The sequence below is a fragment of the Mobula birostris genome, chromosome 22 (genome assembly GCF_030028105.1).
Source record: "Mobula birostris isolate sMobBir1 chromosome 22, sMobBir1.hap1, whole genome shotgun sequence".
Lineage (NCBI taxonomy): Eukaryota > Metazoa > Chordata > Chondrichthyes > Myliobatiformes > Myliobatidae > Mobula > Mobula birostris.
In genome coordinates this window covers 27,772,086-27,789,546 of record NC_092391.1, presented here as the reverse complement: position 1 = coordinate 27,789,546, position 17,461 = coordinate 27,772,086, and the positions used below count along the sequence as shown (strand labels likewise).

The 17,461-nt window shown below is 50.9% G+C and overlaps 1 protein-coding gene across 2 annotated transcripts in view; it reads left to right on the top strand.

Moving 5' to 3' along the window:
* The window catches only part of col5a1 (procollagen, type V, alpha 1), a 295,086-nt gene that overhangs the window by 207,035 nt on the left and 70,590 nt on the right, over window positions 1-17,461 (top strand). For both annotated transcript variants that reach the window (XM_072240466.1, XM_072240467.1), the window contains exons 22-29: window positions 1,368-1,412; window positions 2,393-2,446; window positions 4,564-4,608; window positions 4,705-4,758; window positions 5,911-5,955; window positions 7,404-7,457; window positions 8,365-8,409; window positions 9,941-9,994. In XM_072240466.1, the coding sequence (XP_072096567.1) occupies window positions 1,368-1,412; window positions 2,393-2,446; window positions 4,564-4,608; window positions 4,705-4,758; window positions 5,911-5,955; window positions 7,404-7,457; window positions 8,365-8,409; window positions 9,941-9,994 (396 nt within the window). The remainder of the gene's footprint in view (window positions 1-1,367; window positions 1,413-2,392; window positions 2,447-4,563; window positions 4,609-4,704; window positions 4,759-5,910; window positions 5,956-7,403; window positions 7,458-8,364; window positions 8,410-9,940; window positions 9,995-17,461) is intronic.

Genomic DNA, 17,461 nt, shown 5'->3' with positions numbered 1-17,461 from the left:
CATTTGCGATTGTGACTGACCTTTCACGCCATGGGACAGGGCCAGACCAGCTGTGACCTCGGGGTCTCGATGGGTCAGTCACCAGCATTTCTCCCTTTGGGATTGGTTATGTGGGTGCACTTGGTTTCATGAAGGAATTCATTTCTTGACAATAGTGACCAGTTTCCTTGTTGGTCAGAAATGAAGATTCAAACTGAAAGTGAATGGGCCTGCCCTGTCCTGGTCAGGGTGAGCACCGGTGTGGGAGATGGTAAAATCCTTCTCTTAAAATCAGTGCAAAAACTGGATAGAAGGAACTTCCCTCTCTCCCTGGCTTTGCAGGTTGCAGAGAGGTTCAAAACACAGGAGCATAGGGCAAAGCCGTACAGAAAGAGGCCATTGGTCTGTGAAACTCTCCAGCTCTTTCCCCAGTCTTTCTGTCCTCAGGTATTTGTATTGTTTCCTTTCGAGGTTTCCATTTGATTTTGTATTTGCCACACATTCAAAGGCTTCCAAATCCTAGACAGCCAGAGTTTTTCCTCATGTTTCCACAGGATTTTGCCCTTCACCTCAAATCTGTTACCCTGCTTCCCACCCTGTCAACCCCCCAGTAACTGTATTTACTTCAGTAAATCTGTTACCCTGCTTCCCACCCTTTCAACCCCAGTTACTGTATTTACTTAAGTAAATCTGTTACCCTGCTTCCCACCCTGTCAACCCCCAGTTACTGTATTTACTTCAGTAAATCTGTTACCCTGCTTCCCACCCTTTCAACCCTAGTTACTGTATTTACTTAAGTAAATCTGTTACCCTGCTTCCCACCCTGTCAACCCCCAGTTACTGTATTTACTTAAGTAAATCTGTTACCCTGCTTCCCACCCTTTCAACCCCAGTTACTGTATTTACTTCAGTAAGTTCTTCATGATTTTTGCTTTCCCAAGGACCTCCTTCCCTAAGAATACTCCAGGCAATGCCAGGGGCTGCAGGGATGTAATCCCGCGACTCAGACTTGTCCAAGAGGCTGTTAGTTTGGAGTCATGACGCACTACAGCGCAGACACAGGCCTTCAGCCCGTCAGGTGCCAACCTGATCTTCTGCCTAGTCCCACCTACCCTCACCCGGACCCTAGCCCTGCTTACCTAATTTTCTTCCAAGCTGTTGATTCTAAAAGCTCCCTCGTCATTGGCACCAAGTCTGGAATTTTTCCAGTCATCCTTTCAGTTTTGTTCATGAGGCACCACTCCTCAAGGAAATGGCAGACTGCAGGCAGCACCTCTCCTGTTTCTGCCCTCACCTCCCTCAGCAACCTGCTATACATCCCAAGACTTCCAGAACGTTGAGTACCTGAGGTACTACTTCAATTAACCGGCCTTCTACTTACTTTCCAGGGAATTACAGGAATGGATGGTCACAGTGGCCCCAAGGGAAGTCAGGTAGGTACCACTGGTGGACGTTTCACAATGTAGGTGACCCTGAGGGACTCATTCTTGCCCCTTGACCCAGCCTCTCTCAGCCAACGCCATCCTACGTAGCTCAGCAAAAGCTGACCCTGCCTGTTTGCCCTGAGTTCATCTCCTTGACCTGAGCTGTTGCTCACCCGGGGATGAGCCAGGAGCCTGCTGTGGGAGAAGGGGTCAGGTTCAGAGCAGAGGGACCCGGATCTGAAATAGGCGGAAGGACCGTGTTCGTTCCTGGATCACAGAGAAGGGTTTTATGCATTCCCGGAATGTGGAAGTGGCATCTTGGGAAAGAATTATTGGAGGCCAATGGGATGTACAGTTATTATTCTGACCTTCTGCCTCTGCTGGGTAGTAGGCAGCTCGTGTGGTCTTCACACTGAGGGGGAAGCTTCTCAGGAAATGTCTGTCCAACCTCCCCCCAGTGTCCATTCCAATGGACTGACAGGTGTCCCAGTCCAGCCAAACATTAATGAGGTCTTACATCTATCACCATGTATCTGCCCCACGGCCCTCTCTCCCCCAGACTCCTCCAGGGTAGCTCCGTCTTTTGTTGTCCAGCAGGCCGAAGATCTCAGCTGCAGAACCAAAAGGGCAGGTCCTGATTGGGCTCTTTGCTTATGAACTGATCTGGGGTGGGTGGGGGGTGGTGATATTTCTTGCCCCTTTGCCCCATCCTCTCATCATTTGTGATAAAGCTTATACCCCATGTTTCCTGCCCGGGGTGGGGGCGGGGTGAATGGTGGTGGCACTAGCTGTTATGTTCTGTGTGAGGGAGGTGTTTGTGCACATGAATAATTGCGTGTACGCGCGTGTGAGTGAGAGGTGATGGTCCCATTAATCTTATGTCACACCTTGCCTGGAGTTACCCTCAGCAACTCCTGCCTTTGCTCTGGGCGGCCTCAACCTGCCGTCCTCTGCAGATGGAAGCTTCACCAATTTCTTCTTTCTTTTAGGGCCCTCAAGGTGAACCCGGACCTCCTGGGCAGCAAGGGAACCCCGGTGCTCAGGTAATCTGTCCCACCCTAACACAATCCACACTCCAGCTGCCATATCGCTGGATTCACCTGCCCCCACCTCCCCATTCCCTCATCCCCTTCTCCATCTCGCCCTCTCACCTCTCACAGACTGCTTGATCTCCCTCCCACTTGGTCATCCTCCTCAGTTGCACTTATCTCCCCACTTCCCGTTACCTCCTCTCTCATTTTCCCCGTCTCTTCCTCTCACCATTGTCATTCACAACCCCCACCCCTAACGTCTTCCCTCCCCATCACTTCCCTCCTTCGCCACTCCAATATCATTCCCTGTTTCTCCTTTAAGTTCCCAATCAAGTACGCTGCCTTGGCTCTCTCACCTTGCCACCTCACTCACTACCCCTTCATCCTCCCTCAGTTTGCCTTCCCACCCTCAGCTTCCTCTCTCCACCTCCTCCCCTCCCTCCGCTCCTCTAACCTTTAACTGACTCCTCTCCCTCACTTCACCTCCCTTGCATATGTCCTCTTGTCACACTTCACCTTTACCTGTTGCGTGGTAGCTCGTGGTTTAGCAGGCTCAGGTGAAGAGCCTGTTTACAATTACACCCTGGATTGGAGTTTGGCTGTCCCCACCACAAGTCCACTGTTCTTCTGGTCCGCGCTTCTGTAACGGGTTGGAGACTGCCGCAGGACTGCAAGTCCTGACACAACCTACAGGGGGAGCAGCGAGCCTGAATGTTGATCACTGGGAACTGGGAGCAACTGAGAGCTGGAGGACCTCAGTGGGTCTGGTAGCATCTAAGGAGAGAAATGGACAGCTGACGTTTCGGATCGAGACCCTTCGTCTGGACCTACTGACTGACCAACTGACAGTCAGTCCAGATGACGGGGTACCACCCAGTACATCGACTGTCTGACACACAAAATGCTGGGGGAAGTGTGCAAATTAGGCAGCGCCTATGGAGAGGAATAAGCATTCAACGGATAGGGCCAATTCCCCTTATCAGGGCTGGGAGGGATTTCCAGCATCCACAGAATCTCTTGTGTTTATGACATTGACTGTCCGTTTCCCTCGGTAGGTGCTGCCTGATCCTCCGGTGCCCTCCAGCTTTCTGTATGCTGTTTATGATTCCAGCATCTGCAGAATTCGTGTCTTTGTCGGGAATAATGGCTGACATCAGCGACTCAATAGCATCAGGAAGCACAAACATTGGCATCGCAGCATGCAGCTCCTAAAAAGCATGGACTTCTTAAAGATATATAGATAGATACTTTGGTGATCCCAAAGGATCAATAAGGCATGTAATTCTTCAAAGTGAATGCACAGGACAAGGGAAGGCCACATTTATTGTCCCAGTACTGAGAACCCATCTAAAGGAAATTCAGGCAACACACACAAAATGCTGGTGGAACACAGCAGGCCAGGCAGCATCTATAGGAAGAAGTACAGTCGACGTTGGAAAACCACCTTGTATTGTCAGACTAGGGGACGAGTTTTCATTAATCACGTCTTCATCAGAAGCACTGTTCTGGGAGCAAGCTGTGGTGAAACACATAAACAACCCATCTGGTTTATTATTGTCCCGTCTGCCAGCTTCACGTGATCTGGCCGATAAGCACATAAAGGGCAGATCATGTGAAGATGGACGAACGATAATAATCCCGATGGATTTCCATGTCAACCTCAGTGTTGACACCAGCTTTAAATTCCAGACTCATTTAGTTCCAGGAACCTAAATTCCCCCAGGATCATATTGATATTCAAACTGACATTCCGTGCTCAGAGTTCTGGCCCAGCTGCCACCCCCAAGTACAGTGGGGCAAGGAGATCACAAATCCACCACAGGTAAGCTGGGGGCTTCAAGTGAAGCCTTTCTACTTGAAGCAAGTGTTAGAGCTGGCTTTGAGAGGAAGTTGAATAACATGTTTTTAGGATGTAAAAAGGAATACTAGTTGGGTGAAGAAGCAAAATGGAAGAGGCCCACACGGGACATGATTATATACGTCGATTAGTGGGACTGATTGGTCCGTTCTGTATTGGGAGTAATCCAATAAAGCATCCTTTCCAGTTGTAACTCCTGTTAGTTACATAATGCAAATGAAATCCCTGCTGGCTTTACCTCTAATCTGTCGCTATCGCTTCTGTTTAACAGGGTCTTCCGGGGCCACAAGGTGCTATCGGACCCCCGGGGACTAAGGTAAGCCGGGGCCATTGACACTCTGCTAGTTTTTAAATTGCTGTGTTCTCCAGTTGCCTCTGAGCTCATTTTAAATCTTGTCTTTTTAACCCACAGGGCCCCACCGGTAAACCAGGTCTTCCTGGAGTCCCAGGAGCTGACGGACCCCCGGTGAGTCATCACCAGACCCTGGGCCCGTTAATCTACGGGCTGGGGTAGAGTTGTGCAAGGGGGAGGGGGAAAGTTGTATGGGAGGATAGTAGTACAGGGGAGAGTTGTTTAGGGGGTGGGGGAGTATTCTACAGGGGGTAGGACGAGAGTTGGCAGGGAGAGAGAAGTGTTTATGGCAGGAGGAGAGTTGTACCTGGGGTGGGAAAGAGTTGTAGGAGGGGGGAGACAATTAGAGTTGTACAGGGGAGGGAGATAATCATGCGGGCCAGGGGAGAGTTCTGTGGTGAGGGAGGGGGAGACACGTAGACTGAGTTTCAGCCACTGAAGATCAGTAATGAGCCCACTGGGTTTTAACACAACGCAGTCAGCTTCACAACTACTTTCACTAATTTCAACTTTTTATTTCCAGATTTTTTAAAATTCTCATCAAAATTCCAAATTGCCCAGTGAGGTGTGGGTCAGGTGGTAAGGAGAGTCAGGGCTGTGATGGGAAGTTCATAAGGTTGTAGAATTACAGGATGGCACCATCTATGGTCTGTTTGAGGCCACTAAAGGTTCATTCTAGACCACTGGAAGGAGGGAGAGTTCCTTCATCTTCACCCCCATGACTGGAACATTTCTCCAGTTCAAATTCATGTCAAGTTACCTTTTGAAGTTTCCTATTGAATCAGTTTCTATGACCTTTTTAGAGACAGAGGTTGCCTCATTTCTCAGACTGATATTTGCAAGGGCAAAACTTTGTTGAGGAGGATTTGAGGGATTCAGATACAGGTCCAAACTGGGGCTGGATATAGATCAGCCATTCAGATACATGTCCAAACTGGGGCTGGGTAAACCAGCCATTTAGATACAGGTCCACACTGGGGCTGGCTATAGATTATCTATTATCTACATGCATAATGGAACACGGTTGAGGGGTGTAATGGTGGTAAGGTTGGGGCAGAGGTGGGGGGGTGGGGGGTTAGGTGGTGTAGGATGATATTTTCCAGTTGCAGAATAGAGACATCCTTCCTTATTTCCCCAAACTCCTTGGAATTAGGAATTCTCTAACGTGGAGAGTTTCCTGATTTCAGTCTGTGCGGAGAATGGACAGGTCTATTGGCCAGAGAAGAGGCAGATCAATGTGACCGGGTGATGTTTTTGTGTCCACAGGGTCACCCAGGCAAGGAGGGTCCTCCTGGCGAGAAAGGAAGTCCGGTGAGTTCCACCTCACTGATTTGTTTTTGCTGCATTGTGTATCCTGGGACTTTCAGGATTCTCCAACACGCTTCTCTGTCCTGGGGCCCCTGGAATGAGCTTGGTCTTCCTGAGCACTGATCTCCTAAACCTGGCTGTGGAGCCACTTAATCCACAAACACGAGCTGGCACAGTAGCGGAGCGGTTAGCTCGATCGCTTTACTTCGGCAGCCATCAGCGATCGGGGCTCAACTCCTGCTGCAGTCTGTAAGGAATTTGTACGTTCTCCCGTGATCACGTGGTCCGGTTTCCTCCCACATTTCAAAGACGTGCGGTTAGGATTAGTGAGTTGTGTGGATGCTATGTCGGCATGACGATACTGCGGGCTGCCCCCAGCACAACCCTCAGACTGTGTTGCTCGTTGACACAAAACAGCATATTTCACTGAATGTTTTAACGTACATGTGATAAATAAAGCTAATCTCTTTAACCTTGATTTCCTGGCCTATTCATGGGCTCAACCTGCACGTTCTGTGTACCCTGGACATCAAGTTCACTCTGCTCCCAACCTCAGTATAGCCCATGTAAACTTGCACCTTTCATGAACTTTCAGCCCTCCTCTCAGCTCCCGTGAGCAGTGGGTTCTTCAGCAGCGAATATTCTCGTAACTACCATGGGGCGGCGCGGTAGTTTGGTGGTTAGCACAACGCTTTACAGTACCAGTGACCCAGGTTGAATTCCCAGCACTGTCTGTACATTCTCCCCGTGACCACGTGGGTTTCCTCTGGGTGCTCTGGTTTCCTCCCATAGTTTAAAGACATACCAGTTGGCTGGTTAATTGGTCATTGTAAGTTGTTCACTGATTCGGCGAGGGTTAAATTAAGGGATTGCTGGCCAGTGCCGCTCGAAGGACTGGGAGGGTCTGTTCCAAGCTGTATCTCAATAAATAACGAATGTGGTCTCTGCGACATCTTGTTAAGATCCTGGTACTGCCATCCCAGCCGGCAGGGATGTGGAAGGAAAGCTGTGGGAATATCTCCAACTCAGTGAGGGTGAGCTCGTGCGTTTGTTGGTGAAGGATTGACCTTCCCGTGCAAACTCAACTGAAGTGGTCCCAGTCGTGTTGAGTGTGTGCACAAACACCGGGCTTTCTTCCTTTTCATGTCTACCTGATTTACCTTCTATAAGAACATTTGTTCTTCGACTCTAATCGTTAAATCTATGCACTTGTGTCAATATGTTTATTTTGTTGTATATTTGTACACAGTTATATAATTTATTTTAATTTACATTAATTCGTTTGTCATGTTTGAAATGTATTGTGCTGCTGCAGAAAGACAATTTTCATGCCATTTATACCCAGTGAATGTTTGCCCATGACCGCGATAAACTTGAACCTGAAATAGAGAGCTTGGATCATTTTAACTTCAGTCACAAATCCACTGATGTTTTACCTTTTGCCTCTTCAGGGTCCAGCAGGGCCACAGGGTCCCATCGGATATCCTGGTCCACGGGGCATTAAGGTAAGTCCTTTTATCCAGCCCATCCAAAAACACAGATTAGGCTCTCCTTGGGTTACACTGACCCTCACTGGAGATGGGTCCCACACACACTGACCCTCACTGGGGGACAGGTCACACACACACTGACCCTTACTGGGAACGGGTCCCACACACACTGACCCTCACTGGGGATGGGACACACACACACTGACCCTCACTGGGGGATGGATCCCACACATACTGACCCTCACTGGGAGACGGGTCCCACACACACTGACCCTCACTGGGAGCCGGGTCCCACACACACACTGACCCTCACTGGGGGATGGGTCCCACACACACTGACCCTCGCTGGGAGATGGGACCCACACACACACTGACCCTCACTGGGAGATAGATCCCACACACACTGACCCTCACTGGGAGATAGATCCCACACACACTGACCCTCACTGGGAGACGGGTCCCACACACACTGACCCTCACTGGGAGATAGATCCCACACACACTGACCCTCACTGGGGGATGGGTCCCACACATACTGACCCTCACTGGGAGACAGGTCCCACACACTGACCCTCACTGGGGGAGAGGTCCCACACACACTGACCCTCACTTAGTTGGTGGTTTCTGGGCCTGGAAAAAAGATGGAATAAATAAACAAGTATATAAAGCTTGGGGATGATACCTGGAAGTGAGCAGAGATCAATGGAAGGCAGAACAATGTCAATGTTATAAGGTAACAAAGATAGATTATTCAGTGTTGAGTCTGAAGTGATGAGCTCATGTGACAAGAGTGTAGCTGGGACATGCTCTTAGTGTCAGGCAGTATCCATCGCTGCTCCATCCTTGCCTGTTATCTGGGATGGTGGGTCGTCAGTGGGAATGCTCGGTCCTGTCTCTGAGTTATGATCCGTTCCTGTTTCAGGGTGCCGATGGTATTCGTGGTTTGATGGGACATAAAGGTGAGAAGGTAAGGAGAGAGTTCTCTGGCTCGGGTTGGAGGGATTTACATTACTGAGAGAGCTCCAGTTTTAGCAAGCATCTTTAGACCAGGAAAACCATGTAAAATCTTATCCTGAAACTACTTGCTCAATGATTGTGGAGTAAGGTGTCAGACCCATCCGCCAAGCCTTCTAACCATTTGTAAAGTCCTGCCAGACGCTTGCTGTGCTGTCTCTCCCACTCTCCTGAAACACCTGACTGACGGACTGCCCTGCTTCACGTGTGAAGCTTAGCGCCATGCTGTATACATCCAGGCCTCCACCTTGCCAACATTTCCTCTTCGAATCACTCTCTCCAATATATCATCAATAGATAGGTTTTAGAAGTTTGCAGAATGGGCATTTAACTTGTTTAGGAAATTCAATATAGATACATTGCATGTGCTAGGAACAGCCAGAGCAATGCAGATTCCACAGACTTTATTGTTGAATGGGGAAGTGTGTGTATGTGAGAGAAGAGAGAGTGTATGTGTGTATGTGAGATAGATGAGTGTGTGTGTGAGAGAGAAGGGAGTGTCTTTGTGAGAGAGAAGTGTGTATGTGAGGGAAGGGAGTGTGTGTTTGTGAGAGAAGAGTGTGTACAATACGTGAGAAAGGAGTGTGTATGTGTGTGAGAGAGAGAGAGACGTGTGTCTATGTGAGGGAAGAGTGTGTGTGAGAGAGACAAGTGTATATGTGAGGGAAGGGAATTTGTGTGTTTGTGAGAGAGAAAAAGCAGGGAGTGTGTGTGTGTGTGTGTGTGTGTGTGCGTGTGTGTGTGTGTGTGTGTGTGCGTGCGTGCGCGCTCACCAAGCTAGCCATTGCAATGTCCACAGGTGCAACAGGGAGTTTCCAGAATGAGTAAGCATTTCAGGGGCACAAGTGTGTTTTGGACAGTGATGCCTGTATTATAATTTGAATCTCTAAATAGTGCATATTACAAAGTCCTGTAATATTGTATATATTGTATAGCTGTGACACTGTAACCATCTGAGGGAACTTCTGTAATATAAAGGTGTGAGTGTGTGAGAGAGAGACAGCAGAGTATGTATATTTGCATATGAGAGAGTTACAGGAAGAGGTTGTGTTGAGTGTGTGAGAACACCATGACATGTGTGCACTGAAACTGGATGAGTCCAGCTATTCAGGAGTTACAGAGCTGTGTGTGTGTGTGTGTGTGTGTGTGTGTTTCTGTGTCTATGTCTATGTGTTTGAGTGTGTGTGTGTGGGAGTGTGTCTATCTGTCTAAGTTTTTGAGAGTGTGTGTGTGAGCATGTGTCTGTGTGAGTGTGAGTGTGTGTCTGTGTCTATGTGTTTGAGTGGGCGTGTGTGTGGGAGTGTGTCTGTGCTTGTGTCTATGTTTTAGTGTGTGTATGTCTGTGTGTCTATGTGTTTGTGTGTGGGTGTGGGGGGGGGGGAAGTGCCGGTGGGTGTGTGAGTGTGTGTCAGTTCAGTTATCGAACGTTGCGATGTGTACACCGGGTTTGAGGACCTGTTAACTTCAGTCTCTCTCCTTTATAGGGTGAAGATGGATTCCCAGGTTTCAAGGGTGACATGGGAATAAAGGGCGACAGAGTGAGTGACTAAGTTCTGCTCTGCACAGGAGGTCGGGAAGTTTAACTAGTGATGTCCTTGTTGCCTCCAGCTGGAATCACTCCCCTGCTCTTTCCACACAGCCCTGGGAATGGTTTCTCTCACAGTATCACCGATTTTCATTCTGACACTTCTAATCAAGTTTGCATCCTCTGCCCTTGCAAGCAGCACGTTCCAGATCGCACTCACTCACTCATAGGAACATAGAAAACCTACAGCACAATACAGGCCCCTTGGCCCACAAAGCTGTGCCAAACGTGTCCTTACCTTAGAACTATCTAGGCTTACTCATAGCCCTCTATTTTTCTAAGCTCCATGTACCTGTCCAGGAGTCTCTTAAAAGACCCTATCGTATCTGCCTCCACCACCATCGCCGGCAGCCCATTCCACACACTCGCCTCTCTCTGCGTAAAAACTTACCCCTGATATCTCCTCTGTACCTGCTTCCAAGCACCTTAAAAGTCAAGTCAAGTCAAGTCAAATTTATTTATAAAGCACATTTAAAAACAGCCCATGTTGACCAAAGTGCTGTACAATCCATAACAGGTAGCTAAAATCACAAATACAAGAAAAATAGATATAAACAACAAGGCACACAGCTTATAGGCACAAAATAAACAACACATGAGCCAAAGCACAAGCAAAAAATCAGCCATTTTCTCTCGGTCTAGCCATTTCAGCCCTGGGAAAAAGCTTCTGACTATCTACATGATCAATGCCTCTCATTATCTTGTACACTTCTGATCCTCCGTCGCTCCAAGGAGAAAAGGTCGAGTTCACTCAACCTATTCTCTTAAGGCATGCTCCCCAATCCAGGCAACATCCTTGTAAATCTCCTCTGCACCCTTTCTATGGTTTCCACATCCTTCCTGTAGTGAGATGACCAGAACTGAGCACAGTACTCCAATTGGGGTCTGACCAAGGTCCTATACAGCTGTAACATTACCTCTCAGCTCTTAAACTCAATCCCACGGCTGATGAAGGCCAATGCACCATATGCCTTCTTAACCACAGAGTCAACCTGCGCAGCAGCTTTGAGTGTCCTATGGACTCGGACCCCAAGATCCCTCTGATCCTCCACACTGCCAAGAGTCTTACCATTAATTATATTCTGCCATCACAATTGACCTACCAAAATGGACCACCTCACACTTAATCTGGGTTGAACTCCATCTGCCACTTCTCAGCCCAGTTTTGCATCCTCTCAATGTCCCACTGTAACCTCTGACAGCCCTCCACACTATCCACAACACCCCCAACCTTTGTGTCACCAGCAAACTTACTAACCCATCCCTCCACTTCCTCATCCAGGTCATTTATAAAAGTTACTAAGTGTAAGGGTCCCAGAACAGATCCCTGAGGCACTCCACTGGTGACTGACCTCCATGCAGAATATGACTCATCTACAACCACTCTTTGCCTTCTGTGGGCAAGCCAGTCCTGGATCCACAAAGCAATGTCTCCTTGGATCCCATGCCTCCTTACTTTCTCAATAAGCCTTGCATGGGATACGTTATCCAATGCCTTACTAAAATCCATACACACTACATCTACTGCTCTACTTTCATTAATGTGTTTAGTCAAATCCTCAAAAAATTCAATCAGGCTCGTAAGGCATGACCTGCCTTTGACAAAGCCATGCTGACTATTCCTAATCATATTATACATCTCCAAACGTTCATAAATCCTGCCTCTCAGGATCTTCTCCATCAACTTAGCAACCACTGAAGTAAGACTCACTGGTCTATAATTTCCTGAGCTATCCCATTCCCTTTCTTGAATAAGGGAACAACATCCGCAACCTTCCAATCCTCCAGAACCTGTCCCATTTCCATTGATGATGCAAAGTTCACTGCCAGAGGCTCAGCAATCTCCTCCCTCGCTTCCCACAGTAGCCTTGGATACATCCCGTCCGGTCCCGGTGACTTATCCATCTTGATGCTTTCCAAAAGCTCCAGCACATCCTCTTCCTTAATATCTACATGCTCAAGCTTTTCAGTCCGCTGCAAGTCATCCCTATAATCGCCAAGATCCTTTTCCATAGTGAATACTGAAGTATTCATTAAGTACCTCTGCCAAAATAAAAAGTTGTGAACTTGCACAACTCCAAGCAATATACTATTTTCCTTTATTCTCTGCTCACTCTTCTTTCTCTTTCTTTCTCCCCTCACCCTCTCGTTCTCTCTGTGACTACACAGTAGCTGTCCATCGCTGTGTGACTTTATGTACCATCTCTATGCTTCTCAGTGTCACAATGTTGTATCTCTTTCACTGTTCTTCACTCCATCTGCAACTCTCTTTCTTGTCGCTCTGCAACTCTCCCCTTCCAGCTGAATTCCCCCTCTCCCTGCTCCCCCGCCCTACTCCCCTCTCCCTACTCCCCTCTCCCTACTCCCCTCTCCCTACTCCCCTCTCCCTACCTCCTCTCCCTACCTCCTCTCCCTAACTCCCTCTCCCTAATCCCCTCTCCCTAATCCCCTCTCCCTAACCCCCTCTCCCTAACCCCTCTCCCTAACCCCCTCTCCCTAACTCCCTCTCCCTAATCCCCTCTCCCTAATCCCCTCTCCCTACTCCCCTCTCCCTACTCCCCTCTCCCTACTCCCCTCTCCCTAACCCCTCTCCCTAATCCTCTCTCCCTACCTCCCTTCTCCCTACTCCCCTCTCCCTAACCCCCTCTCCCTAACCCCTCTCCCTAACCCCTCTCCCTAATCCTCTCTCCCTACCTCCCTTCTCCCTACCCCCCCTCCCTACTCCCCTCTCCCTACTCCCCTCTCCCTACTCCCCTCTCCCTAACCCCCTCTCCCTACTCCCCTCTCCCTAACCCCCTCTCCCTAACCCCTCTCCCTAATCCTCTCTCCCTACCTCCCTTCTCCCTACCCCCCCTCCCTACTCCCCTCTCCCTACTCCCCTCTCCCTACTCCCCTCTCCCTACTCCCCTCTCCCTACTCCCCTCTCCCTACTCCCCTCTCCCTAACCCCCTCTCCCTAACCCCTCTCCCTAATCCTCTCTCCCTACCTCCCCCCTCCCTACTCCCCTCTCCCTACTCCCCTCTCCCTACTCCCCTCTCCCTACTCCCCTCTCCCTACTCCCCTCTCCCTAACCCCCTCTCCCTAACCCCTCTCCCTAATCCTCTCTCCCTACCTCCCCCCTCCCTACTCCCCTCTCCCTACTCCCCTCTCCCTACTCCCCTCTCCCTACTCCCCTCTCCCTACTCCCCTCTCCCTACTCCCCTCTCCCTACTCTCCTCTCCCTACCCCCCTCTCCCTACCCCCCTCTCCCTACCCCCCTCTCCCTACTCCCCTCCCCTACCCTCTCTCCCTAATCCCCTCTCCCTAATCCCCTCTCCCTAATCCCCTCTCCCTAATCCCCTCTCCCTAATCCCCTCTCCCTACTCCCCTCTCCCTAACCCCTCTCCCTAACCCCTCTCCCTAATCCTCTCTCCCTACCTCCCCTCTCCCTACCCCCCCTCCCTACTCCCCTCTCCCTACTCCCCTCTCCCTACTCCCCTCTCCCTAACCCCCTCTCCCTAACCCCTCTCCCTAATCCTCTCTCCCTACCTCCCTTCTCCCTACCTCCCCCTCCCTACTCCCCTCTCCCTACTCCCCTCTCCCTACTCCCCTCTCCCTACTCCCCTCTCCCTACTCTCCTCTCCCTACCCCCCTCTCCCTACCCCCCTCTCCCTACCCCCCTCTCCCTAACCCCTCTCCCTAATCCTCTCTCCCTACCTCCCCTCTCCCTACCTCCCCTCTCCCTACCCCCCTCCCTACTCCACCTCTCCCTAACTCCCTCTCCCTAACCCCTCTCCCTAACCCCTCTCCCTAATCCTCTCTCCCTACCTCCCCTCTCCCTACCCCCTCCCTACTCCCCTCTCCCTACCCCCCCTCCCTACTCCCCTCTCCCTAACCCCTCTCCCTAATCCTCTCTCCCTACCTCCCCTCTCCCTACCTCCCCCTCCCTACCTCCCCCTCCCTACCTCCCCCTCCCTACTCCCCTCTCCCTACTCCCCTCTCCCTACTCCCCTCTCCCTACCACCCTCTCCCTACTCCCCTCTCCCTACTCCCCTCTCCCTACTCCCCTCTCCCTACTCCCCTCTCCCTACCCCCCTCTCCCTACTCCCCTCTCCCTACTCCCCTCCCTCTACCCCCTCTCCCTACTCCCCTCTCCCTACTCCCCTCTCCCTACTCCCCTCTCCCTACTCCCCTCTCCCTACTCCCCTCTCCCTACTCCCCTCTCCCTACCCCCCTCTCCCTACTCCCCTCTCCCTACTCCCCTCCCTCTACCCCCTCTCCCTACTCCCCTCTCCCTACTCCCCTCTCCCTACTCCCCTCTCCCTACTCCCCTCTCCCTAACCCCCTCTCCCTAATCCTCTCTCCCTACCTCCCCTCTCCCTACCTCCCCTCTCCCTACCTCCCCTCTCCCTACCTCCCCTCTCCCTACCTCCCCTCTCCCTACCTCCCCCTCCCTACTCCCCCCTCCCTACTCCCCCCTCCCTACTCCCCCCTCCCTACTCCCCCCTCCCTACTCCCCTCTCCCTACTCCCCTCTCCCTACCACCTTCTCTGTACCCCCTCTCCCTACCCCCTCTCCCTACTCCCCTCTCCCTACCACCCTCTCCCTACCACCCTCTCCCTACCACCCTCTCCCTACCACCCTCTCCCTAATCCCCTCTCCCTAACCCCCTCTCCCTAACCCCCTCTCCCTAACCCCCTCTCCCTACCCCCCTCCCTACTCCCCTCTCCCTACTCCCCTCTCCCTACCCCCCTCTCCCTACTCCCCTCTCCCTACTCCCCTCTCCCTACCCCCCTCTCCCTACCCCCCTCTCCCTACTCCCCCTACCCCCTCTCCCTACCCCCCTCTCCCTACTCCCCTCTCCCTACCCCCTCTCCCTAATCCCCTCTCCCTACTCCCCTACTCCCCTCTCCCTACCCCCTCTCCCTACTCCCCTCTCCCTACCCCCTCTCCCTAATCCCCTCTCCCTACCTCTCCCTACTCCCCTCTCCCTAACCCCCTCTCCCTACTCTCCTCTCCCTAACCCCCTCTCCCTAATCCCCTCTCCCTAACCCCCTCCCTACACCCTCTCCCTACCCCACTACTCCTTTTCCTACCCCTCTCTTCCTCCCCCATCTCTCGACCTTCCTCTGTGTACCCCCTCAACCCCCCACTCTCCACCCCACTCTCTCTATCCCTCTCTCTCTACCCCCTCTCCCTACCACATTCTCTCTACTCCTGTCTCTCTCTATCCCCCTCTCACTCTATCCTCTCTCTACCCCTCTCTCTACACCCCTCTCTAACCCTCCCAACCCCCTCTAACCCAGTTCTCTAACCCCCTTCTGTAACCCCCTCTAACCCCCCACTAACCCCCCTCTTTACCCCATCACTCTCTACCCCCTCTCTCTATCCCCTCTCTCTACCACCCTCTCTACCCCGTGTCTCCAACCTCCTCTCTCTATCCCCCTTTCTAACCCCTTTTCTCTCAACCCCTCCTCTGTCTACCCCCATCTCTCTAACCCCTATCTCTCTATCCACCTCTTTCTACCCCATTCTCTACTACCTGTCTACCCTCCCTCTCTAACCCCTCTCTCTCTTACCCCTCTCTCTCTACCCCCTCTCTACCCCCTCTACCCCTTTCTCTACCACCTCCCTACCCTCCCTCTCTATCCCCTTTCTCTCTACCCCCTCTCTTACCCTTTCTCTCTACTCCCTCTCTAACCCCTCTCTCTACCCCCACTCTCTACCACCTCTCTACCCTCTCTCTCTATCCCCTCTCTCTACCCCCCTTTCTGATCTTCTCTCTCTACCTTCTCTCTAACCCATCTCTCTCTACCCCCCTCACTAACCCCTCTCTCTCTAACCCCCTCTGTCTGCACCCCTCTCTCTACACCGTCTCTCTAACCCAACCTGCTCTCCCCCCACTCTCTCTCTACACCCGCTGTCTCTACTCCTCTCTCTAACCCCTCTCTCTATACCCCCTCTCTCTACTACCCTCTCTCTGACCCCCTCTCTCTACACCCATCTGCCCCCTCTCTCTACCACTGCTTCTACCCTCTGCCCCCTCTCTCTACCTTCCCTCTCTAACTCCTCTCTATGTCCCTCCCTAAACCCCCTCCTCTCTACCGCCCTCTGTCTACCCCTCATCACCCTACCCCCATCTCTCTACCCCCTCTCTACCCTCCCTCTCTACCCTTTCTCTGTACGCCCTCTCTCTACCCCTCTCTCTCTACCCTCTCTCTCTACCCTCTCTCTCTAGCCCTCTCTCTCTACCCTCTCTCTCTAGCCCCCTCTCTACCCCCTCTCTCTACCCCCTCTCTCACCCCTCTCTTTCTACCCCCTCTTTTAACCCTCTCTTTCTACTCCCCCTCTTTCTACTCTCTCTCTCTACCGCCTCTCTCTACCCTCTCTCTCTACCGCCTCTCTCTACCCTCTCTCCCTGCCCCTCTCCCTCTACCCATCTCTCTCTGGCCTAAAGAAATCCCTGCTCATCTCTGTGGCCATGCCATCCGGTCCCAGACTCTTCCTCTACTGGAAACAGCCTCTTCACGTCCACACTATCTCGGCCTTACAATATTCAATAACTTTCAAAAAGATCCCTCTTCGTTCTTCATATCGCTCCTTAACCTGCTCCAAAGTGACCCTAGAAAATATCATGGACCCACCACACATCGTAAGTGCGAATTGGTCCATAAAAAACCTGCTTCAAAGAGGAATCTGTTTTCTGTCAGGATCCAATCAACAACAGGAAAAACAATCCAAAATATTTCAAAATTTCTTTTTACAATGTATGGCAATGATTTGGACTATGGGATTAATGGATTTGTGGCTGGATTTGCCGATGATACAAAGATAAGTGGAGGAGCAGGTAGTGTTGAGGAAACAGAGAGCCTGCAGAGAGACTTAGATAGTTTAGGGGAATGGGCAAAGAAGTGGCAAATGAAATACAATGTTGGAAAGTGTATGGTCATGCACTTCGGTGGAAGAAATAAATGAGCAGACTATTAGTTAGATGGGGAGAGAATTCAAAATGCAGAGATGCAAAGAGACCTGGGAGCCCTCGTACAGGATACCTTAAAGGTTAACCTCCAGGTTGAGTTGGTGGTGAAGGCGAATGCAATGTTGGCATTCATTTCTAGAGGTATAGAATAGAAGAGCCGGGATGTGATGTTGAGGATCTATAAGGCACTCGTGAGACCACACTTGGAGTATTGTGTGCAGTTTTGGGCTCCTTATTTTAGAAAGGATATACTAATATTGGGGAGGTTTCAGAGAAGATTCACGAGAATGATTCTAGGAATGAAAGGGTTACTGTATGAAGAACATCTAGCAGCTCTTGGACTGTATTCCCTGGAGTTCAGGAGAATGAGGGGGAATCTCATAGCAACATTGCAAATGTTAAAAGGCCTAAACAGATTGGATATGGCAAAGTTATTTCCCATGCTAGGGGAGTCTAGGACAA